This window comes from Lonchura striata, chromosome 1 (assembly GCF_050655825.1).
Source record: "Lonchura striata isolate lonStrDom1 chromosome 1, ASM5065582v1, whole genome shotgun sequence".
In the NCBI taxonomy this organism is placed as follows: Eukaryota; Metazoa; Chordata; class Aves; order Passeriformes; family Estrildidae; genus Lonchura; species Lonchura striata.
Genome location: NC_140703.1, coordinates 20,473,689 through 20,491,711, shown reverse-complemented (window position 1 = coordinate 20,491,711; position 18,023 = coordinate 20,473,689). Strand labels below are relative to the sequence as shown.

General features: G+C 42.9%; 1 protein-coding gene across 13 annotated transcripts in view; it reads right to left on the bottom strand.

The window, feature by feature from the left end:
- The window catches only part of C2CD3 (C2 domain containing 3 centriole elongation regulator), a 38,109-nt gene extending 20,103 nt beyond the window's left edge, over nucleotides 1-18,006 (bottom strand). For 7 of the 13 annotated variants that reach the window (XM_085567838.1, XM_085567933.1, XM_085568164.1 and 4 more), the window contains exons 1-18: nucleotides 17,555-17,866; nucleotides 17,019-17,176; nucleotides 16,257-16,453; nucleotides 15,325-15,542; nucleotides 14,617-14,749; nucleotides 13,787-13,915; nucleotides 12,466-12,610; nucleotides 11,929-12,083; nucleotides 11,048-11,254; nucleotides 10,478-10,590; nucleotides 8,543-8,661; nucleotides 7,485-7,607; nucleotides 6,307-6,747; nucleotides 5,903-6,054; nucleotides 4,361-4,604; nucleotides 3,451-3,634; nucleotides 1,520-1,700; nucleotides 391-563 (exon numbers count right to left, since the gene is read on the bottom strand). In XM_085567838.1, coding sequence (XP_085423964.1) covers nucleotides 391-563; nucleotides 1,520-1,700; nucleotides 3,451-3,634; nucleotides 4,361-4,604; nucleotides 5,903-6,054; nucleotides 6,307-6,747; nucleotides 7,485-7,607; nucleotides 8,543-8,661; nucleotides 10,478-10,590; nucleotides 11,048-11,254; nucleotides 11,929-12,083; nucleotides 12,466-12,610; nucleotides 13,787-13,915; nucleotides 14,617-14,749; nucleotides 15,325-15,542; nucleotides 16,257-16,453; nucleotides 17,019-17,176; nucleotides 17,555-17,846 — 3,364 coding nt within the window. In that variant the 5' untranslated portion in view covers nucleotides 17,847-17,866. Of the gene's footprint in view, nucleotides 1-390; nucleotides 564-1,519; nucleotides 1,701-3,450; nucleotides 3,635-4,360; nucleotides 4,605-5,902; nucleotides 6,055-6,306; nucleotides 6,748-7,484; nucleotides 7,608-8,542; nucleotides 8,662-10,477; nucleotides 10,591-11,047; nucleotides 11,255-11,928; nucleotides 12,084-12,465; nucleotides 12,611-13,786; nucleotides 13,916-14,616; nucleotides 14,750-15,324; nucleotides 15,543-16,256; nucleotides 16,454-17,018; nucleotides 17,177-17,554; nucleotides 17,869-17,946 lie in introns of those variants that run through there. The other 6 variants (XM_021544002.3, XM_085568111.1, XM_085567879.1 and 3 more) reach the window with 6 other exon arrangements.
- Nucleotides 18,007-18,023: the final 17 nt, after the last annotated feature.

Here is an 18,023-nt window from a genome sequence, read left to right as displayed (position 1 = left end):
CCCTGGAGGCAAACAGACTTTATTTTGACAGAATTTGACACAGAATCAGAACTCGTTTGGCTGAAAAAGACCCAAAAAATCATGGAGTCCAACCATTCCTCCAACACTGCAAGGGCCACCACTCTCCCACATCCCCAAGTGCCACATCCACACAGCTGTTAAATCCTGCCAGGGCTTGGGATTCCATTATGGCGTGGGCAGCCTGTGCCAGGACTGGGCAGCCCTTTAGGGGAAGAGATTTTCCCTAATATCCAACCTAAACCTCCCTGGCATAACTTGAGGCTGTATTCTTTGTCCTTTGCACACCATCAAACACTGTTATGCCAGTTATGCTTCCTCAACTGAGCCTGGTTTTTCCACATGAAGGCAAAACTCACAAGCCTTGCTCACCTGAAGAGCGCAGATTAAATTCCTCTGAGGAGTCAGCCTGGAGCACCAAGGGAAGATTAAATGTTTGGATCTCTATCTCTTTGCGGTGCTGAAGAGTCACCATGGCACAGAGCCGTGACAAAGGCAAGGCCCCTCTGGCAACCAGATGGTCTCTGACATTTGGGTAATAATACCTGGTAGGACACAAAAAGCCAGCATCAACATTTCTCTCAAACTGCACAGAAGTCAACTTTGAGTGTCTTCAAAGCCTAATTAGCCTCCCCAGCTAAGGGACAAAAATAAATGTATTTCCACTGAAGAAAAGAATCATTAAGTGCTTAAACAGATGATGCTACAAATATATACTTGCACTAGCCCTAACAAGTCAACAAGCAGGAACTCCACTAAAAATTGGCATCCCAAAGAAAAACAAGAGAAAGATCTGGCACCAAATATTCTCTGCTCTCACTTCTCATTGATAAATGAAAATATCTCTCTTGCAGAACAGATTTGAGGTACCAGATTGTCAGTGTAAAAAATTACTCTAAACCTTTTCTTAGTGCATTACTTGTCTTCAGCTTCATCCTAAAACAAATTTTGGTGGTGTATCTTATGAACAGCCCATAGTAATTCTCGTGTGACTTTGCAAATTTTAAAAAGCCTGACTTCTTTACTGCAGAATGAACAGATTATCTTTTTATAAGCTATTTGTCTTCATGGCTTCTGCTCTCCATTACTAATAATTAGCTCCAGTAGCCAAAGAAACATTTGAATTTACAAAACACTTTATATTATTTCTGTTATACTCAGGAATTTGTATGAGGAAAAAGAGCAAATCCAGGACAATGAAATTATACTTTCAGGGTTCCATTAAGTAAAATTTAGATATGTCAACCATTTGAACTACGTTTAGATTGTTACGCTGATTAAAAGATGGAAGAAAGCAAATTAGTAACACACACTTTTTAAGTTATAAAAAGGAGTAATTAGGACTCTTGGTGGGGAAAAAGGCCTACATGTTTTATGAGCTTACCTGTTTTTATAGCTATTATTAAATAATACTATGAAACATCCATTCCAGAGCTGGAGATTTTTCAAGATCAGATGTACCTCTACCAGTATTGCTGTGCTATCTACAGTTGTTCTGTACCTGCACCAGACTTCAAACTGGATTCCTCCTCCTGCTGCTCCTGGTGCCATAAATGCACTGACCAGGAGCCTCTGGACTGGGACATCAGCAGGAACCAACAGGGAATGATGATGTTCGTCATTAAAGATGGGATCAGGGACACACAGAGTGGTAGCTGTTCTAAATGGCTTTAATGTGATGCCTAGAAGTCAAGCAGAATCGGTTAAAAGTAATTGCAATTGCAGCTTTCAACCTTTTTCTGCTTGCAATCCTTCAGGAGGTAGGATCCACGGACAGAGAGTGAAATGCTCCTGGAATAAGGCTTGTTCTTCTGAGCTTCCCTTCACAAAGCTTTGACAAGCAATCCATGCAGCCCCATGACCCTGTGAGCCACATGCTGGGAACTACTGCTAAAAAGACAGCACAGAAATCCCACAGGTATGGCAAGCACATTTCTCTCCGTCTCAAGATTTTTCATAGAGCTGCACAGAGAGAAATGAAAGAGAAAATAATTTCTATTTCTGCTCCTTGCTTTTCCTATGTGGAATGTGTTTGGAGAATTGTTTACCTGGAGTGAGTGCTTGATTGGATTCTGGTGAGGATTGTTTGAGCCTGATGGCCAATCCAACCCACCTGGGGCTGGACTCTTGAGAGAGGGTCACAAGTTGTGAGAAATAGAGAAAGTAGTATGTAGTTTTAGTCTCTGCCTTTTTATATAGTGTATTAATGTATTTTCGCCATAGTTATAATAAAGAAATCATTCAGCATTCTGAATTGAGTCAGACATCATAATTTCTTCCCAATGGGTTAGCCTACATTTACAGTACACAGGATTTACTATGGAACCATTTTATTGGCTATCATTTTCAGTGGGAACACATGCTAGTAATGCAAAGCACTCAACACTATGTTCTTTCCTACAATTACAATTCTTTAAATATTCTTTTATAATCTGAAATATGGTGGGTTTAGATTGGATATTAGGAAGAAATTCTTCCCAAAAGGAAGGTGAGGCCCTGGCACAGGCTGCCCAGAGCAGCTGTGGCTGCCCCTGGATTCCTGGAAGTGTCCAAGGCCAGGCTGGACAGGGCTTCGAGCAACCTGGGACAGTGGGAGGTGTCCCTGCCCATGACAGGGGGTGGGAATGGATGAGATTTAAGGTCCCCTCACACCCAAACCATTCTATGTTAATCCTAGTAATCTAAACCAAGCAACTCTTCTCTTGGTATATCTGTGAAAATCACAGAATTGTTATGGTTGGAAAAGGCCTCTAAGATCATCAAATCCAACCGTTAACCCAGCCCTGCCAAGGCCACCCAGTAAATCACGTACCCAAGTGCCATATCCAAACACTTCTTGAACATTTCCAGGGATGGTGACTCCACCATTGCCCTGGGCAGCTGTGCCAGGGCCTGATAACCCTACTGATGAAGACTTTTCCCTAATACTCAACTTAAACCTCCCCTAGCATGACGTGGGGCCATTTCCTCTTGTCCTGTCCCTTGCTGCCTGGGAGCAGAGCCTGATCCCCACCTGGCTACACTCTCCTGTCAGGGAGTTGTGGAGAGCAAAACAAGCACCCTGAAAGGCTTGTGCATGTAAAGCCTTTGCTGAATTTCACTGTGTACAATCTCTATTCCTTACAGACCTATTCCTGCATCTTTGTCAGACCAGCTGGCACAGCCCTCTAGCACCTTTAACAAAAGGTACCATGTGAAGAGATTTGGAATTAGGTCTCTTTTTTTCCACTGGGAACTTGCCACCAGCCTCAGACAAACAAGGCTTTGAATTCAGTGACACAGCCCAAGTCCAGTTTTTCCAAGAAAACAAGTGCTGGCTGCATGACAGCTCAGAAAAACATGACCCCTCTTACATAGGCAGAGAGAACATGACTAAATGACATTTAAGTAAAACAATGCTCTAAATAAGGGAAAATTATAAAACAAACTTACCATCCTCATGCAATCCAGGTCCTTGCGGTGCACCACGGGCAGCCTCCTGAACTGGGAAATAGTACTGGATGTAGCAGTCAGCTTCTCCCCAGAGCGTGGACTGTAAGGGAGTGAGTCCCTTCACACTCTCCACATGGATCTCAAACACATGCTCCATCAGGTCTTCCCCTTCTGGCTCCAACTGCTAACAAAAAAAAGGGGGAAGCCACATGGAAAGGATGTCTTTTAGGAAACTGGGAACATTTTAACAAGTTGCCCAGGGAAGTGATGGAGTCATACCTGGAGGTACTTAAAAGCCATGTGAATGTAACATTTGGGGACATGGTTTAATGGTGGCCTTGGCAAGGCTGGGTTAGTGGCTGGGTTCAATGAGCATAGAGGCCTTTTCCAATCTAAACAATTACATGTGATAAGCATCTAAGAAGCCTGAGATGGGGGACAGAAAAATTACCTACTATTTTCCCCCTAAAGCTCACAGAAACATCTGAAAAAATGTTTTGGAAGTCTGAAAGAAAATTATTTTTTTTCCTTGCAAAGTACATAAAATGCATACAAGTTTCTACCTATCCAACTCCAAAGCAGTGGCAAAACCTCCACAATAAGGCTGTGAGAATTAAGATTTTCTGTAAATTTTGCTGTTGTTTTGTTTTTGTTATTACTAGATTTGTGAAGATAGAAACAGTGGATATGCAAGGCAACAAAAAGGGCAATAATGTCAAGACTGGTGAGAGCAAGTTGGTAAAAAAAAGAGTATAAACAATATAATTCTGTGTACAATTTGTGGAATATTAAAAAATTTGCTACAGCTTCAAGAAGAGATTGGGGATCATTCATCTGTTAATGAGCCCACTGATAAAACCCTTTTGGCACGTCCTTAACAGTGAGAATGGGGAGCATGAAGAGTAAATACCACTGTGGGCTTTGTAGCTGGGTGGTCCGGAGAGCGGGGAGGATGTGGTGTGACTGGAGGTGCCATTCCTTCTCCAGTTTTGAGCCTCTGCAGTGCCACTATCTGGTCAGCTGAGCCCATGGCCAGGGTGACCCTCAGGCTGCCACTCGTGCTGCCGCTGAAAACGTCCATCACGGGCACGTGGCCATCCACAGCCACCACTGGGTACTGAGCCTGCAGGAGCAGGTGGGAAATCTTGGGATCCCTACGGAACAAACCCAAAACAAACAAAAAAGCCCCAGCATGAGCCATCTGAATAGAAGCAGGATCACACAGAACTCATTTTAGATGGGGCTTTCAATGCTGATAAAAACCAATCTATTTCTGTTCCTCTGAAATTTGTCTCACATCTCATCTTCACTCAGCAGAGATCCATGAGCTGCTGGGTGCAAGAAGCTATTTTCAGCAATGACAAAGGGCAATTTCCCAAAACCTAATAGTACTTCAGCTATCAGACAGCCTAGAGATCTGTGAATGAAGGGACAAGTGGGAACAGGACTCCCATTAACACCCTGTAGCCATATTATACTTTTATGAGGTAGTTATGTGCCTTTGGGCATGGAAGAAAAGAAAGAAGAATGACAGCCTCCCAGAAAGATGTAAAAATCTCCAATCAGACACTGAAGTTATCCAAGGCCAGGCTGGATGGGGCTTGGAACAACTTGGTTGAGTGGAAGGTGCCCCTGCCAATGGCAGGGGTGGCACTGGATATGCTTTAAGGTCCCTCCCAAGCCAAACCACTTTGGGATTCTAAGATACACACAAATAATCTAGAGTGGCTTACTAAAAATATGATACAAATGACAGAGTAATAACTAACAAAATAGTGGCCAGTCAGCTCCAGCACCACCTGATTTCCATATGTTATTAGGTCTGACCAAAATAAATTCTTTGCACTAAGAAGAATTTCTTCTGTCCAGTATTTCCAGCAATTTAAACTGCTTTAAGCAGGTATGTTACTTAACTAAACAAGAAGCCAATAGATTAAACCCAAAAAGAATAAAGAACTCTGGAGAATCCCATCAGATAAGAACACAGTTAAAAGATGAAGATTTTAGAGACTTTTTGACACCCAAGCTGTGCAAACCGACAGCATCCCTGTGGGATCTCCACAGAGCATGACTAGGAGAGAACCCAATCAGTCACAATCTTGGAAAATCACTGATGGAAAGCCACACTTCATTCTCCTGTGCAGTCACTTTGATTTCTTCTAGTTTATTCCATCATAGGACCACAAGTTAGGCAGGCACCAACCCTGATGCACCACAGTGACTTATTTCTCACACTCTATCTGTACTTCTGGACAAGGACAGTGTAGCTTATACCCTGCTCACTGTAGGAAAGGGCTATAGGAAGCTTGGCAGGGCAAAAATGCCTTTTGCTACGAAGTGTAACTGAGAACGCTTCCGCACAACCCCCACACACCATCACTGACTTCCTTCTCTAAGCTTTAGCTAGGATGTTTCCCAACCCAATTAAAAATGGGGAAAAAACCAACTTTACTTGAACGAGATGTAAAACTGATGCAGAGGGAGTTTCACTAATCCCAGCAATTTGTCACAGCCAGGGCCTCCCAGCTTGTTCCATGCTTCAATAATCATTACATTGTTCTTCAGCCACTCCAAGCGTTTGGAAGTCAATGAAAAAGGCATCACCTGAAAGATTTAAAATCAGAATTAGTACCCAGAATACAATGGAAAGTATTGGTTAAGTACAGAGTATTCTGGTAAGTCTACTTTATTCCAGTCTTCAGAATTGCGCTTTTTAGAGACAGAAGTTAAAAATCAAATGGGAATTCAACAGAGCCAAGCAGAGAAGTTTCTATGTATCCATATAACTGTGACAGGTATTTCTCAGTGAGGAATACCACATTTCCACCAGTGTGAAATGGACAACACGTGACTTGCCTGAGAAAAATTAAAGGCAGGCTGCGTTGTGTCCCAGATGACAGTGGATCTCATTGCCTCCTCAGTGCTGAGCAGTTTGCAGTTTAAATACACATTGCAAGAAGTGGGGAGCCCACAGCCTTCAGCAACGAAGTCCTTTCCATCAGGCACCATCAGGAGCATGTGCAGCAATAACCCATCCTCTTCAGCTGGGGCTCTGCGTGCCAGCACATCCCAGGCTGCGGCGGCCGGCGCAGGACGCAGTGGCTGTGCCATGTCCCTGCCGCTCACTCCCGGCTCTTGGCAGTCCTGGGGGCTCCGTGTGGAGCAGAGAGGGCTGGCTGCATTTACACTCATCCTGCTGGGCTCCTGCAGTGCCAGCTGGGCACCTCTCAGGGTGTGAGCTGGTCTGGGAGTGATACAGGCCAAGTCTCTGCTGCTGGCTGCAAGCTGCAGGGACACCTGCAAGGCAAGGCAAAGCTCACCAGATGTGCCCCATCTGGAAACAAGGGATGCAACAGGCACTCAGCAAAACATAGCACACCTTCTGCTCCAGAACTCACCATGAGGCATTATGTTGGTTGCAAGCTACAGCTTTTGCTGTTAAATAAACTACATGTGGCTTTAAGAAAAAAGTGCAGCCTGGAGTGTAAAACCACACAATTACAGATTAATTATTGAATAGTCTGGGTTGGAAGGGACCTTAAAGCTCACCCCATTCTTAACCCTTCACCTGCTAACACAGGGAGCTGTTTATCCTCAGAAGTGTCAAATCTTTCAAACTGTTAGTGCTTCTCATTCAGAAGCTGAGAAAACTGGTAGAAACTTTGGCTGGAGAAAATAATTCCTGAAGTGACAAGGGCAGAGAAGATCAGGCCTCCATAGCAGCAGAGACCTCAGCTCATGCCATATGTGAAGAAGAAGCCAAAGCTCCAAGCCCTGAATATGTACCACTCAAAATTTGCCTGTAGAGTGGTTTCTGTATTCAAGTCCCAGCTTATTGACAACATTCCTACACATGCAGGAGTTTCAAAGTATTTCTCCAAAACTCTAAGTGTTCATTTTATTTTATACTGGTCTTGCAAACCTTTGTATCCGAGACGTGGTAAATTGTAACGAAGAGAGAAAAGAGGAGGTAAAAATAAGAGTGTGCAGCCAAAATTACTAACAGTTCAAACCTGAGATGGTAAAACACATACCTTTAGTGGCCCAACTTGTGTGTGATCTCCCTCCTTTTCCACAGGTATATCCTGGCTGACACTGAACAGCTCAGCCTCAATCACCCTGCGGAGCTGAAGTGCTGCTGAGCCAATGGCCACAGCCTGAGGGCAGGCAAAGAGTTAATTTTGCAAGATTTCTCAGATTTAAAGAATTTTTGTAAAAAAAAAAAAAAAAAAAAAAAAAGCTTTCTGGGAAACCACAAGCAGCCACAGACTCTCCCACTCCCACCATCAGTTGTATCAAAATGGATTTGGGAAATCTTTTACTTCCAATTTCAAGTCTCACTAGAACAGTAAGACAAATTTTCCTGGAACCTACTGCAAAAAATTATAGTAAATCAGCACAATTTCCATACTGAAAGATGCAATTTACTCCCCCATTAAAAGAAAGGCAGATATCCTTGATGTTGATTTAAATAACAAGCTGAGTTACCCCCTCTCACCATCTTCATCACAGGCAGATGGTTATGGAAGTAATGTTATCAGATAGAAATATACCTTTCCCCCCACAAAATGCACAAGTTCCAGCTGTTCTTTACAGCTCACATTACTTCCCTTACGCTAGGCAGGGTAAAGATATAAAGTGCAGCCATGTGAACTCATCCTACACTGCTAAAGGAGTTGTGTTCTCATTGAAGGATATATTGTTTATAGCTGATCCAATGTGCTCAAACAACAAGAGAGCAGTCTTAAAGATGAGGGAAGTACAATTTTTTTTGCTTGCCATTCTCAATCTCAGAAAATCCTTTAATGAAGTGACAGGAGTGACAAGCCTGGAACAATGAATGGCTCTGGCCCCAGGAATGCTAGGGCTCCAGCATATGGACACTTAGGGATGCACAGGGTGGGACTGGGCCAGGGGTTGGACTCGGTGATCCTGTGGGTCCCTCAGAATATTCTGTGATGACTGAGAAGCAATCAGTGAAAAGTCATTTCCCTCCTAATACCTGTCTGCACTGACTGTCTGTGGGAAATGGAAATGCAAAGAATTCCTTTTCTTTTCAATACACAAAGAAGGAACAACCCCTAATAAATACCTTTTTCTGTGTGCTTTTTCTCATGTAGATTTTAAAAGCCAGGTCAGAGCCCCACCAGTGCTCAATCATCATTCCCCTGAACCACACAGGGAACACAGACTGCTGTTGGAATTTCACCACTGGAAGGAAGAGAGGAGCAACAAATATCCAAAATTATCTGATATAAATAAACTTTCCACTGTAGAATCATTTAATTCTGAATTGTTTATTAACACCAAGGCTGAAGCAGGCTGGTTTTCATTTTTGAAGGCCAGCAAACAGCAGGAGTCCAGCAGGACAAAATTAAGAATATGAATTAAAAAATAATTAAGAAATTATTAAATACATTAATGTAATTCAACATGATAACAGTATTTAAAGACTTCAGGTGACACCAAGTCTCTGCTATTCTAGCATGCAGTAAGACCTGTCCTTCCTCAGTGGGAGAACCCTGCCTCATTTTAACTAACATGATTCAAGATGGTTCTTGAGGGAGTAAAATCTGAGCTGCAAGAAAAAACACAGCTTCAGGAGAACAGCAGTATCTGAAAGTAGAGACAGAATGAATTCACATTCAGTCTGGAAAGGAGTATCAGAAGTACAACAACAGTGCTCACAAAGGATAAGGAGTAGTCTTGTGATGAAAAAAATGCAGGTTATACACAGATAAGGAAATTTCCAACAGGATGCCCTGCTCTTCCCCACCTTGTCTGGGATGGCTGTGGAATCTTCCCCATTAGGCATATCTAATAAATGACATAAACAACTCTCACGAAGAATAATGCTACAGTGGATTGAAGTCTTCTGCAATTTATTTTCAGTCCAATCTATTTTTCTAGGTCCCAAAGAGCTGGACTCTACACAAGGCAAAGGGCAGGAAGATGGATGAGTTTTGGATTGCAAAGGTTGTATTACAAAGGTTCAGAAGAAACAGATGTTTTTTCTGGCCACAAATGGAGAATATACAAGAGAACTCAAAATCTCTCAAGTTCCACTCAGAAAGATGCAAAGCCAATGAATGACCACATGGGAGAAGCATTTGAAAGTCACTCTTTTTGGCATTCCAGTTTGTGGGAAGACTGGGCAGAGAGCATCTTGCTCACCCAGCATTCACTGCTCAGTGGGAACAGAAAAAAAATTGTTCTCAGGGATACAAACACCCATGACTCTCAGTACAAAGATTAATGTCTGCCGGTTTGAGCACAGGACTGGAGATCCCTTGGATCCAGCAGATTATGCAAGCTATTGGAGATACTATACAACATACTTCAAAATCTGGGAAATTATTTATTTGGGCTATAAGTATCTCTGATATTCTAAAAGTACTTGATCATCCTCCCACTATTGCAGAAAGAATACTGGTTTTATGTTCAAATGAAGGAATGGGTTTACTAACTTGTTCTTTCCCTAGGAAAAGAAATTTGAAAATCCCAGTATGAATATTTTTAGAAGGAAAAAAATAATCAAAAAATCCTTTTGGCTTCCTTCTCCCTGACAGGATCATTCCCCCACCTGCAGCACGGCAAGTCTGGGGCAGAGGTGCCAATGATCACACTGTGATTTTCAGGCAGCAAAGGAAATATGAGGAAAACTGTTGCTTTGATTCTTAAGATTTTTGAAAGTCTTCTGAGTTTACATTCTGTTAGAAAACTTTCCCATACATTTTCTATAAACAACATATTGTTTGGCATTCCTTTGTGGGGGTAGAGGAAGTTGATGTACTGGTGGTTTGTCCAATGTCTTTAGAGAGGTGGCCCATTCACTCTCCAATCCACTGTCACCTTTGGAAAAGTATAAAAGTTAGAGTCAAAAAATAAACCTTCTTTTTTACCTTACCATCGCAGTAGCTCGTGTTATGCTTTCTTGTATCCTATAGCAACAGAAAACACTACTAAATAATTTCTAAAAGATGAAGTCAACAAAACTAAATCTAAGGGGGGGAAACGATGCTCTTACCATCATCTGTGATTTTACTTGATGCTACTCTAATTGCTTCTGTTGCTATGGAGACCTGTCCTTTTCCATCCTTGGAGACTCCCACAGGAAAGTGGTACTCCACAAAGAAGGTGCTGTGAATAAAAAAAGGGGAAGGATGACCACAATCCATCAGGAATCTGACATGAGTCATGAAATTGAACACAGCAGGCAAGTTCCAGATTCACAGTTGACTGCAACACTTTTTGTTTTTGGATAACTCCAACACCTATCCTACTAATTCTTTCCATAGATTACGCATAGGCCAGATTCTCCTGCAATAAAGCCCCTTTTGTTTTCAGTGTACTGCCAGGCACAAAGTAAATCTGCACCTCCCCAAAACCCTGGGAATGGCACAGCCCAAAGTGAGCCCACATCAGGATAAATCAGTCACACCTCTAACTTTCCCAAGTTCATGGGATACAATTTCCTCAGAGGAGCAGAGGTTCCAGAAGCCTGGAGAGCTTGGGAAAGCTGCACTACACAAGAGAGCTCAGGGAAATCTCCCCTGAAGGCACAGTAAACCAACCAGCAAGAAACAATCCCCCTTACCACTTATGAACAGACAGAGGCCATGGAGGTTTCCCCAGTAAACCTTTCCTCCTGGGGGAGATCTGGATGCTCTCAGGAGGGATTTTCAAGCTCTCTATGGTGACTCTGGCCAGGTGTATTTGCTGCAGCAATGCCAATCTGTCTGCACTCAAGGATGTGAGAAGAGCCATTTCTCTGTGGTCTTCTGGAGGAGCAGTGGAAGGGCAGCTGGAGAGACACAAAACTGAGGTTCAGGACTGCAGAAACATTCTTGACATGACCACATGAAAGGAGAATTGTATCTTCATGGGATGTTGCTTAAAAACGACCTAAGGTTCACTAAAATATACATTTTTAACAAATTTTTACAACAAATTTGATGATCCCTGTAATTCTCTGTAACAAAAATCTTACAATATCTGGGGTCCATAACTGAAAAAAAAACCCAGAAAGTGCATGTTATGCACTATTGATCTGAAAACATCTTATCCTAACTCTTCAAAAAGAAAATCTTCATTTAATGCAATGTACAAAAGCAGGGAGATGATACAGTTATACACAAGGACAAGTCTCTGCTGCAGAGGAAAACAACAAGATTTTTGCCATAGTTTTAAATCTCATTTGTGTAATTTGCAAGGTTTGAATTGCAAATGATTTTGTGTTGGTTACTCTGGGGATATGAATTTTACCTGATGTAAAAACAGCAGTGTTAGTCAGAAAAATAATCAGAAATAATTGTTTGGAGCTGAAATAGAAAAAAAATAATCACAAAACCTTTACATTAACTGTATTGTACAAGTTAAGCTTAATAACTGGATTTTTAGGGACACTTATTGGTTCCATACGGAAAAAAGCAAATACAATTTAGATGAGGTCAGAACAGAAGTCACTGATGTAACTACCTGGGTTTAGTTTCTGTCACATTCTGATCAAAGGCATGAAAATCCTTCTGTGGATTCACTGGACCCACTTTTTTGAGAGTTTCTGTCTTGGATGCTTTTTTTGAGGATTTAACATCATCCTCACTGAAGAAATCGCTCAAACTGGAATCAGATTTCTAAAGCAGAAATAATGCACATAAATAAGAAGTTAATTGTCATTGTGCAGAGAGTTCCATAATGGTCCCAATACATAAATGGTAAATAACGTGTGCAATTAAACAATTAAAATGGTATCAAAATTTCAGGGATTTAAAAAACAAAGTCTCCCTGGACAGCTTCAATCACAGCAAATTCCAAACTCGATGCTTGACTTTGTAGTCATAACAATATTCTTTAAATAATATTAATTTAAAGCAATGTATACATGTACTCCCAAGCATTTTATGATACTCAGTGGTTATTCAGCCTTAAAAGACTGAAGTCTGTAGTTCTGATCACACAAACGTCCGTTGTTTTGCACATTAGGGAATGCACGTTTTCCTTTGACTTTGCACTTACAGCAGTTGTGTAAAAAAGCTTCTCCAGCAGACTCTGGTCATAATGGGGATCACCGAGTTCACTGTCATACACCTCGCTGCCAAGGGAGAGAGAATCCCACAGGGAGCCTGCTTGATCCCAAAAACACCCCGGAGAGAAATCAGCACTGTAGATACAAGAGAGAGAAATGCACTTTAGCGTTCCAGGTTCTGCAGTCAGTCTCTAAGGGATGTGGACAATACTGCCTACTTCATCCTGGATTTGGGCCATGCTGGCTCCAGCCAGGGGCAAGCTGTGCTCACACAGCATGTCTGTGAGCCAGACAGAAGGGTTACCTTGGGACAACGCCTCTGCCCCAGCAGGAAAGCAGTGCGTGTGAAGTGCGAGACAGCTCGGGTTAGAACAGATCTCTGGTGATCACTCAGCCCAACCTCTGCTCAAAGGGAAGGGATGCAAACAAAAAGTTGTCCAGTTGGATTCTGGGTGTCCTGAAAGCTGCAGATTCCACAACCTCTTTGGACAACCAACTGCAGACCTTGATGATTTTCATTGTAAAATATACCTATGAATATCAACCTCTAATTTTTACCCTTTACTACTTTATAACTTCTAGAATGCTTTAAGATACCAGTAATACCTAAGGACAGTTTACTTTGATTAAAAAAAACCTCCAAGCTATACCTGAGTAGGTGCAAATCCAAGTATCTTTAAATACAAGCTGGGGGTAGTTTGGTTTAAGGGTTTCCTCTGTGCTGTGAGTTTAAAATAATTTTATGATCTGCAACACTACAGTGTTATCCACTGATAAACCACAGTGAAAAGGTAAGTGCAGGGCACAAGAACATGAACCATAAATTCTGAACCATATCTGACCCAGAAGCTGTGTGTTCAGGGTGCAGATGTGGACACAATGGAAGCATCATTTATGCTCCCGCTACACAAAATTAGAGGAAAAGGTGCATTTAATATCTGGAGAAAGATTTTAAATAGCTGTAGTTTTAATTTACAGAGTATGTCCTCTTCCAGGAAACATGGCACTTGTTTTATGTGCTTACTTTATGTAATATTTTAAGCCACAACACTTACAACTATTAAGTAACTTAGTTTTATGAAAGATTGTGGTTAATCCTTCTGACAATCTTTCTGTCACTTTCACACCAAGTGGCTTGGAGCTATCCAGGACATCATGCATTAAAGCTGAGCTATAAAGCACCTGCATCAATTGCACAGGAGTGACTGGTTACATTCCCAAAAATGTGGACAACTTGAAGGGTCAGGAGACATTTTTCAAAATGGTCAGATTAGGACAATTTTGCAGAAGCCTCCAGTGCATCACACTCACCTGCCCAAAAGTAACTGGATTGCTCCTTCTTCAGAGTTTAGGTCGAGTTGCTGACCTGAAACTTCAGATCCAAAGTGATGGAAATCTTCAGGAGTGTGCACAAAACTGGACTTCAAGCCTGTTGGGCTCCTGGGTAACAGCAATGGAAGCAGAGACAGCAGAAAAAGGACAAATAAAGACATTAAGGCATACTCAAGATTAATCCATTAATCGGTCTATCAGTGTCTTCTGTGAAGTCCAAAATAATCCACTTTAACACAAATGCAAATAGCTTGTGCAGAAAGAAATTAAATTGAGTTTGCAATAGCATCACTGACTACCAAAGACAATGACATCGCTTTCTGGTTATCACAGAACAACAGGTAATATTCACATTTTTCCAGAAGAAAATCAAGAAATCTAAGTTTCTTTTCCCCTAAGGAAAAAAAAATGCATTTAGGTTATGAATTACTTACACTTCTCTGAAAAACTGCTCCTTGTGATGCAGTGCCATTTCACTTGCACTGTCTTTCAAGTCTTACTCTTATTCCCTACCAACATGTAATATTTTCTTGACAAATAACTTAGAACTAAATACAAATATACTAAAAAATTAAATTAAAATCAAATACTTAAATCAAAGCTTACTACATGAAGATTAAAATAAATTCACAAAATTCGCGCATTTATTCACAGGTAGAAATTAACTTCCTATTTGAATGATGTGCTTTTTTCACCTCAAATGAATCCTAAAACACATCCTATGAATCTCAGTATCTACAGTTTTCTGGATAAAGCCTCAAAATTTATGGTTTGGAGCTTGCATCTCACTTCCCTCAATCCAAACTCACTTTGTTGGTGCTTTAAAATCATCTCTCTCTATAAAATCAGATATTTTATTCAGTTCAATCTCCATGTCTAGGCTGGACTTCATTGCAGAAACAACCATGGCATCACGGAGTTTACTGCCTTGATCCAAGAGAGCTGGGAAACAAGCAGAAGGATTACATTTCAGCATTCAAATGTATTTTAAGAGCAATGTGTAGACATAATCAATGTGTCAGCTACGGTCAAGAAACTTGTTTTCTGCTGTTAAAAAAAGATCTTGACTCACTGGGGATTAAATATGCTTTATACACCAGAAAACAGCTCAGCTGGGAGCGAGGGAGAATGATCCTCCATCAGTCTCCCACTCCACTGCACAGGGAATTTCTCTGCACACACAGGGTCAGGTATTGGAAAGGCATTATTAGGATACAGAAGCAGTACTAATTTAGGGAAGAGAAGTTTGCCACTTCAAGATGTCTAATTTTTGTTCTTTTCTGCGAATATGGAACTCAAAAGACAGCACATATGGAAACATGCCCTACTCCAAAGCTTATTTCAGTCCAGCCCAGGCAACAGCAAGTTTTAAGACAAGGCCTTTTTGGTATAATGCAGCAAGAGGGTGTGAAGTCTGTCTTTCCCTTCAGAAAACCTCATCTCCATACAGGCAGACAAAAGAGCATCAAGAGCTGTTTGCAGTGAAATCTAAAATGTGAAGCCAGCTGCACACAAACCTGACAGCAGGTCTTTTGTAGCGGTGTTGTGCATGGAGAGCACCCGTGTGCTCCTCCTGGGAAGCGCTTCAGGATCAGTGCTGCTGGGAAACGACAGGGGCTGACTCGCAGGATTCATTTTCAAGTGTTCATCTGGTAAAATCACACCATGACAAGAAGCAGAAAAGGTGTTCTTCATGTTTTCAGAATTCTTTTGGTAGAGCAAACCGTCCCTTCCTCTAGGGAAAAACAGTGACAACTCAGGAAGGTGGGTAAAGGGATTCAGAGCTCTGCAAATTCTCCCTTCAGGACATGCTCCAACAGGAAACATGACATGTTATTTTAATGATTCCTCACCTGCCACTGAGACCATCAGAGAGACCAACCCAAGCTGCAAGTAGAAGATTTTTTTTTAAAAAAAGATCTTTTTTACAAGAGCATCTTGTGACAGGACAAGGGGGAACAGATTCTCACTGCCAGAGGGTAAGTTTAGATTAGATATCAGGAGAAAGTGATTTGCTGGAGCACGGTGAGACTCTGGCACAGGTTACCGAGAGAGGCCGTGCCTGCTTCATCCATGTCCAAGGCCAGGCTGGATGGGGCTTGGAGCAGCCTGGGATAGTGGAAAGTGTTCTGGCAGCAGGGCTGAAATGAGATGAGCCTTAAGATCCCTTCCACCCAAATTATTTTGTGATTTGATGATTTGAGGCACCTCTTTTGTGAACTTGCATGACTTGAACTAAGTCAACCTAAGAAGCAAATTTCTTATCAGACAAGAAATTGTCCCTGTCACCTTGGAAATCTCCACATCCTGGATTTAATATAAGATGTATGTTTGAAAACATCAAGCATCCCATAACTCACAAGTGTACTGCCATACCTAAAAATCCTGTGTGAACTGCAAAATAAACCACAGTTTTGTCATGAGAAAAACAAAAAAAACAAACGGATACCTAGGAGATGTGGCTTTGCTGTTGTCAACCCAGTCCTGTTCAACAGTCACCTGTGTGTGCCTGGGCTGCTGGGATGGAGCAGGAAGCTGGGACTTGCTGCTTCCCTGGGCAGCAGCAGCAACTGAACCTCCTTGTGTGGTCAGCACACAGCTGCTAGTGTCATACAGCTCTGGCAGAGGTTCTAGAATCAGTGAGACCTGGAAGACAAGAATGTGAAAATATTACTTTGTTCTCTTCCTAACTTAAGTGCAGTAAACACTGCATTAAACTTCACTTGTTGTGCAATGGAAAACTGCTGCTTTTCTACATAAAGTAATATTTACATTACGCAGCTATGTCACATATTTACAACTACTTCTTTCTTGTTCCATGTTTTCAGACCCAGTCAACTGCCTTTCATAATCAATTTTCCAGAGCCAGGGCTGCAAGACAGAATTTTCTTAATTCCAGATGTCAAATCTTCTATTATCAGCCCAGTGAAGTGTAAGAACCAAATATCCATTTAAAATCCACTGTTAACACTCACTCTTGGTGATAGAGATGACCACATGCTCCTCACTAAGCTCAACTACCCCACATCCCTTGGAACAAAATAAAGTCAATATCAGCAGTATTTGTTTTTTTTTATTTGTTACCTAAGCTCAGAAATGCCCTTGACAGAGAGCAAAGCTGCAGTGTGCCATGTACAGCTTGACCCTGCACCTGATTATACCAGTGTCACAGCACATAATTTATGATAATGAGCAAAGACATCAAGACTACCTGCAGCTCTCCGAGTTTACCCGATGTTGGTGACACCACAGGAAAAGACCCTTTGATGGGATGGCTGGGAGAGAGCTGGGACAGCTTAGTGATCTGTGCTCTGCCAAGGAGAAGGTGGTCAAGTTTGGTTAGAACCTCCAGGACCAGAACGCCCATATCTGCAAAAATCAGGAACATCTTCAAGTCAGTCTCATGGTCACAACTGACACTTTTTGGCTAAAATTACAGCAACGCCAGAGATTAACATTATGTCCTACAAGGAAATTACGATAACAGGGCAGCAGGTGAAGAAGCGTCAATACAGACATTATTACTGGTACTAAATGATGATGAACGAGTACAGGATTACCAGGAAAGGAACAGGACACAGGGAAATGCTTACCGCTGTTCGAGGGTAACCCCCTGGGCAGCCTACCCACCCTGCCCGTGAAGAAACTTCTCTCGACGGCCGACCCCAACCTGCCCCGGCACACCTTAACGCTGCGTCCTCTCGTCCTACCCCAACCTAACGCGGTCCCGAAGCGTAGCGTCCCTACCTGCCAGGTAGGCGGCGAGCTGCCGGGGTCCGCAGCGCACGGTGAAGCGGGCGCTGGTTCTCCCCGCGGGCTGCCCGGCCCGGCAGGCGGGCTGCAGTACGGTGCCGCCGGACGTCTCCCCCCACCACCGTAGGCGCACCACGGCGGGCGGCTGCGGGGCCGCCCAGAACACGCGGGGCACGCTGCAGCGCAGGAAGCAGCGCGCCGGGCCCTGCACCAGCGGCGGCAGGCTGATGGCGGCGGCGGGCTCGCCGGCACCTGCGGGGACAGGCGACATCAGCGGTCCGTACATCGTCCCGAGCCTCCGTGCCGCTTCCCGTCCCACAGCTGCACGCTTCTCTCCCCGCTGTATCCCCCCAAGCCCCGCTCCGCCGCTCTGTCCCTCTCCGCACCTCCCCTCCGCCGCATCCCGCCCGCGCCTCCCGCCCGGCAACGGCCGCCGCGGCGGGGGACTACAGCTCCCGTCCTG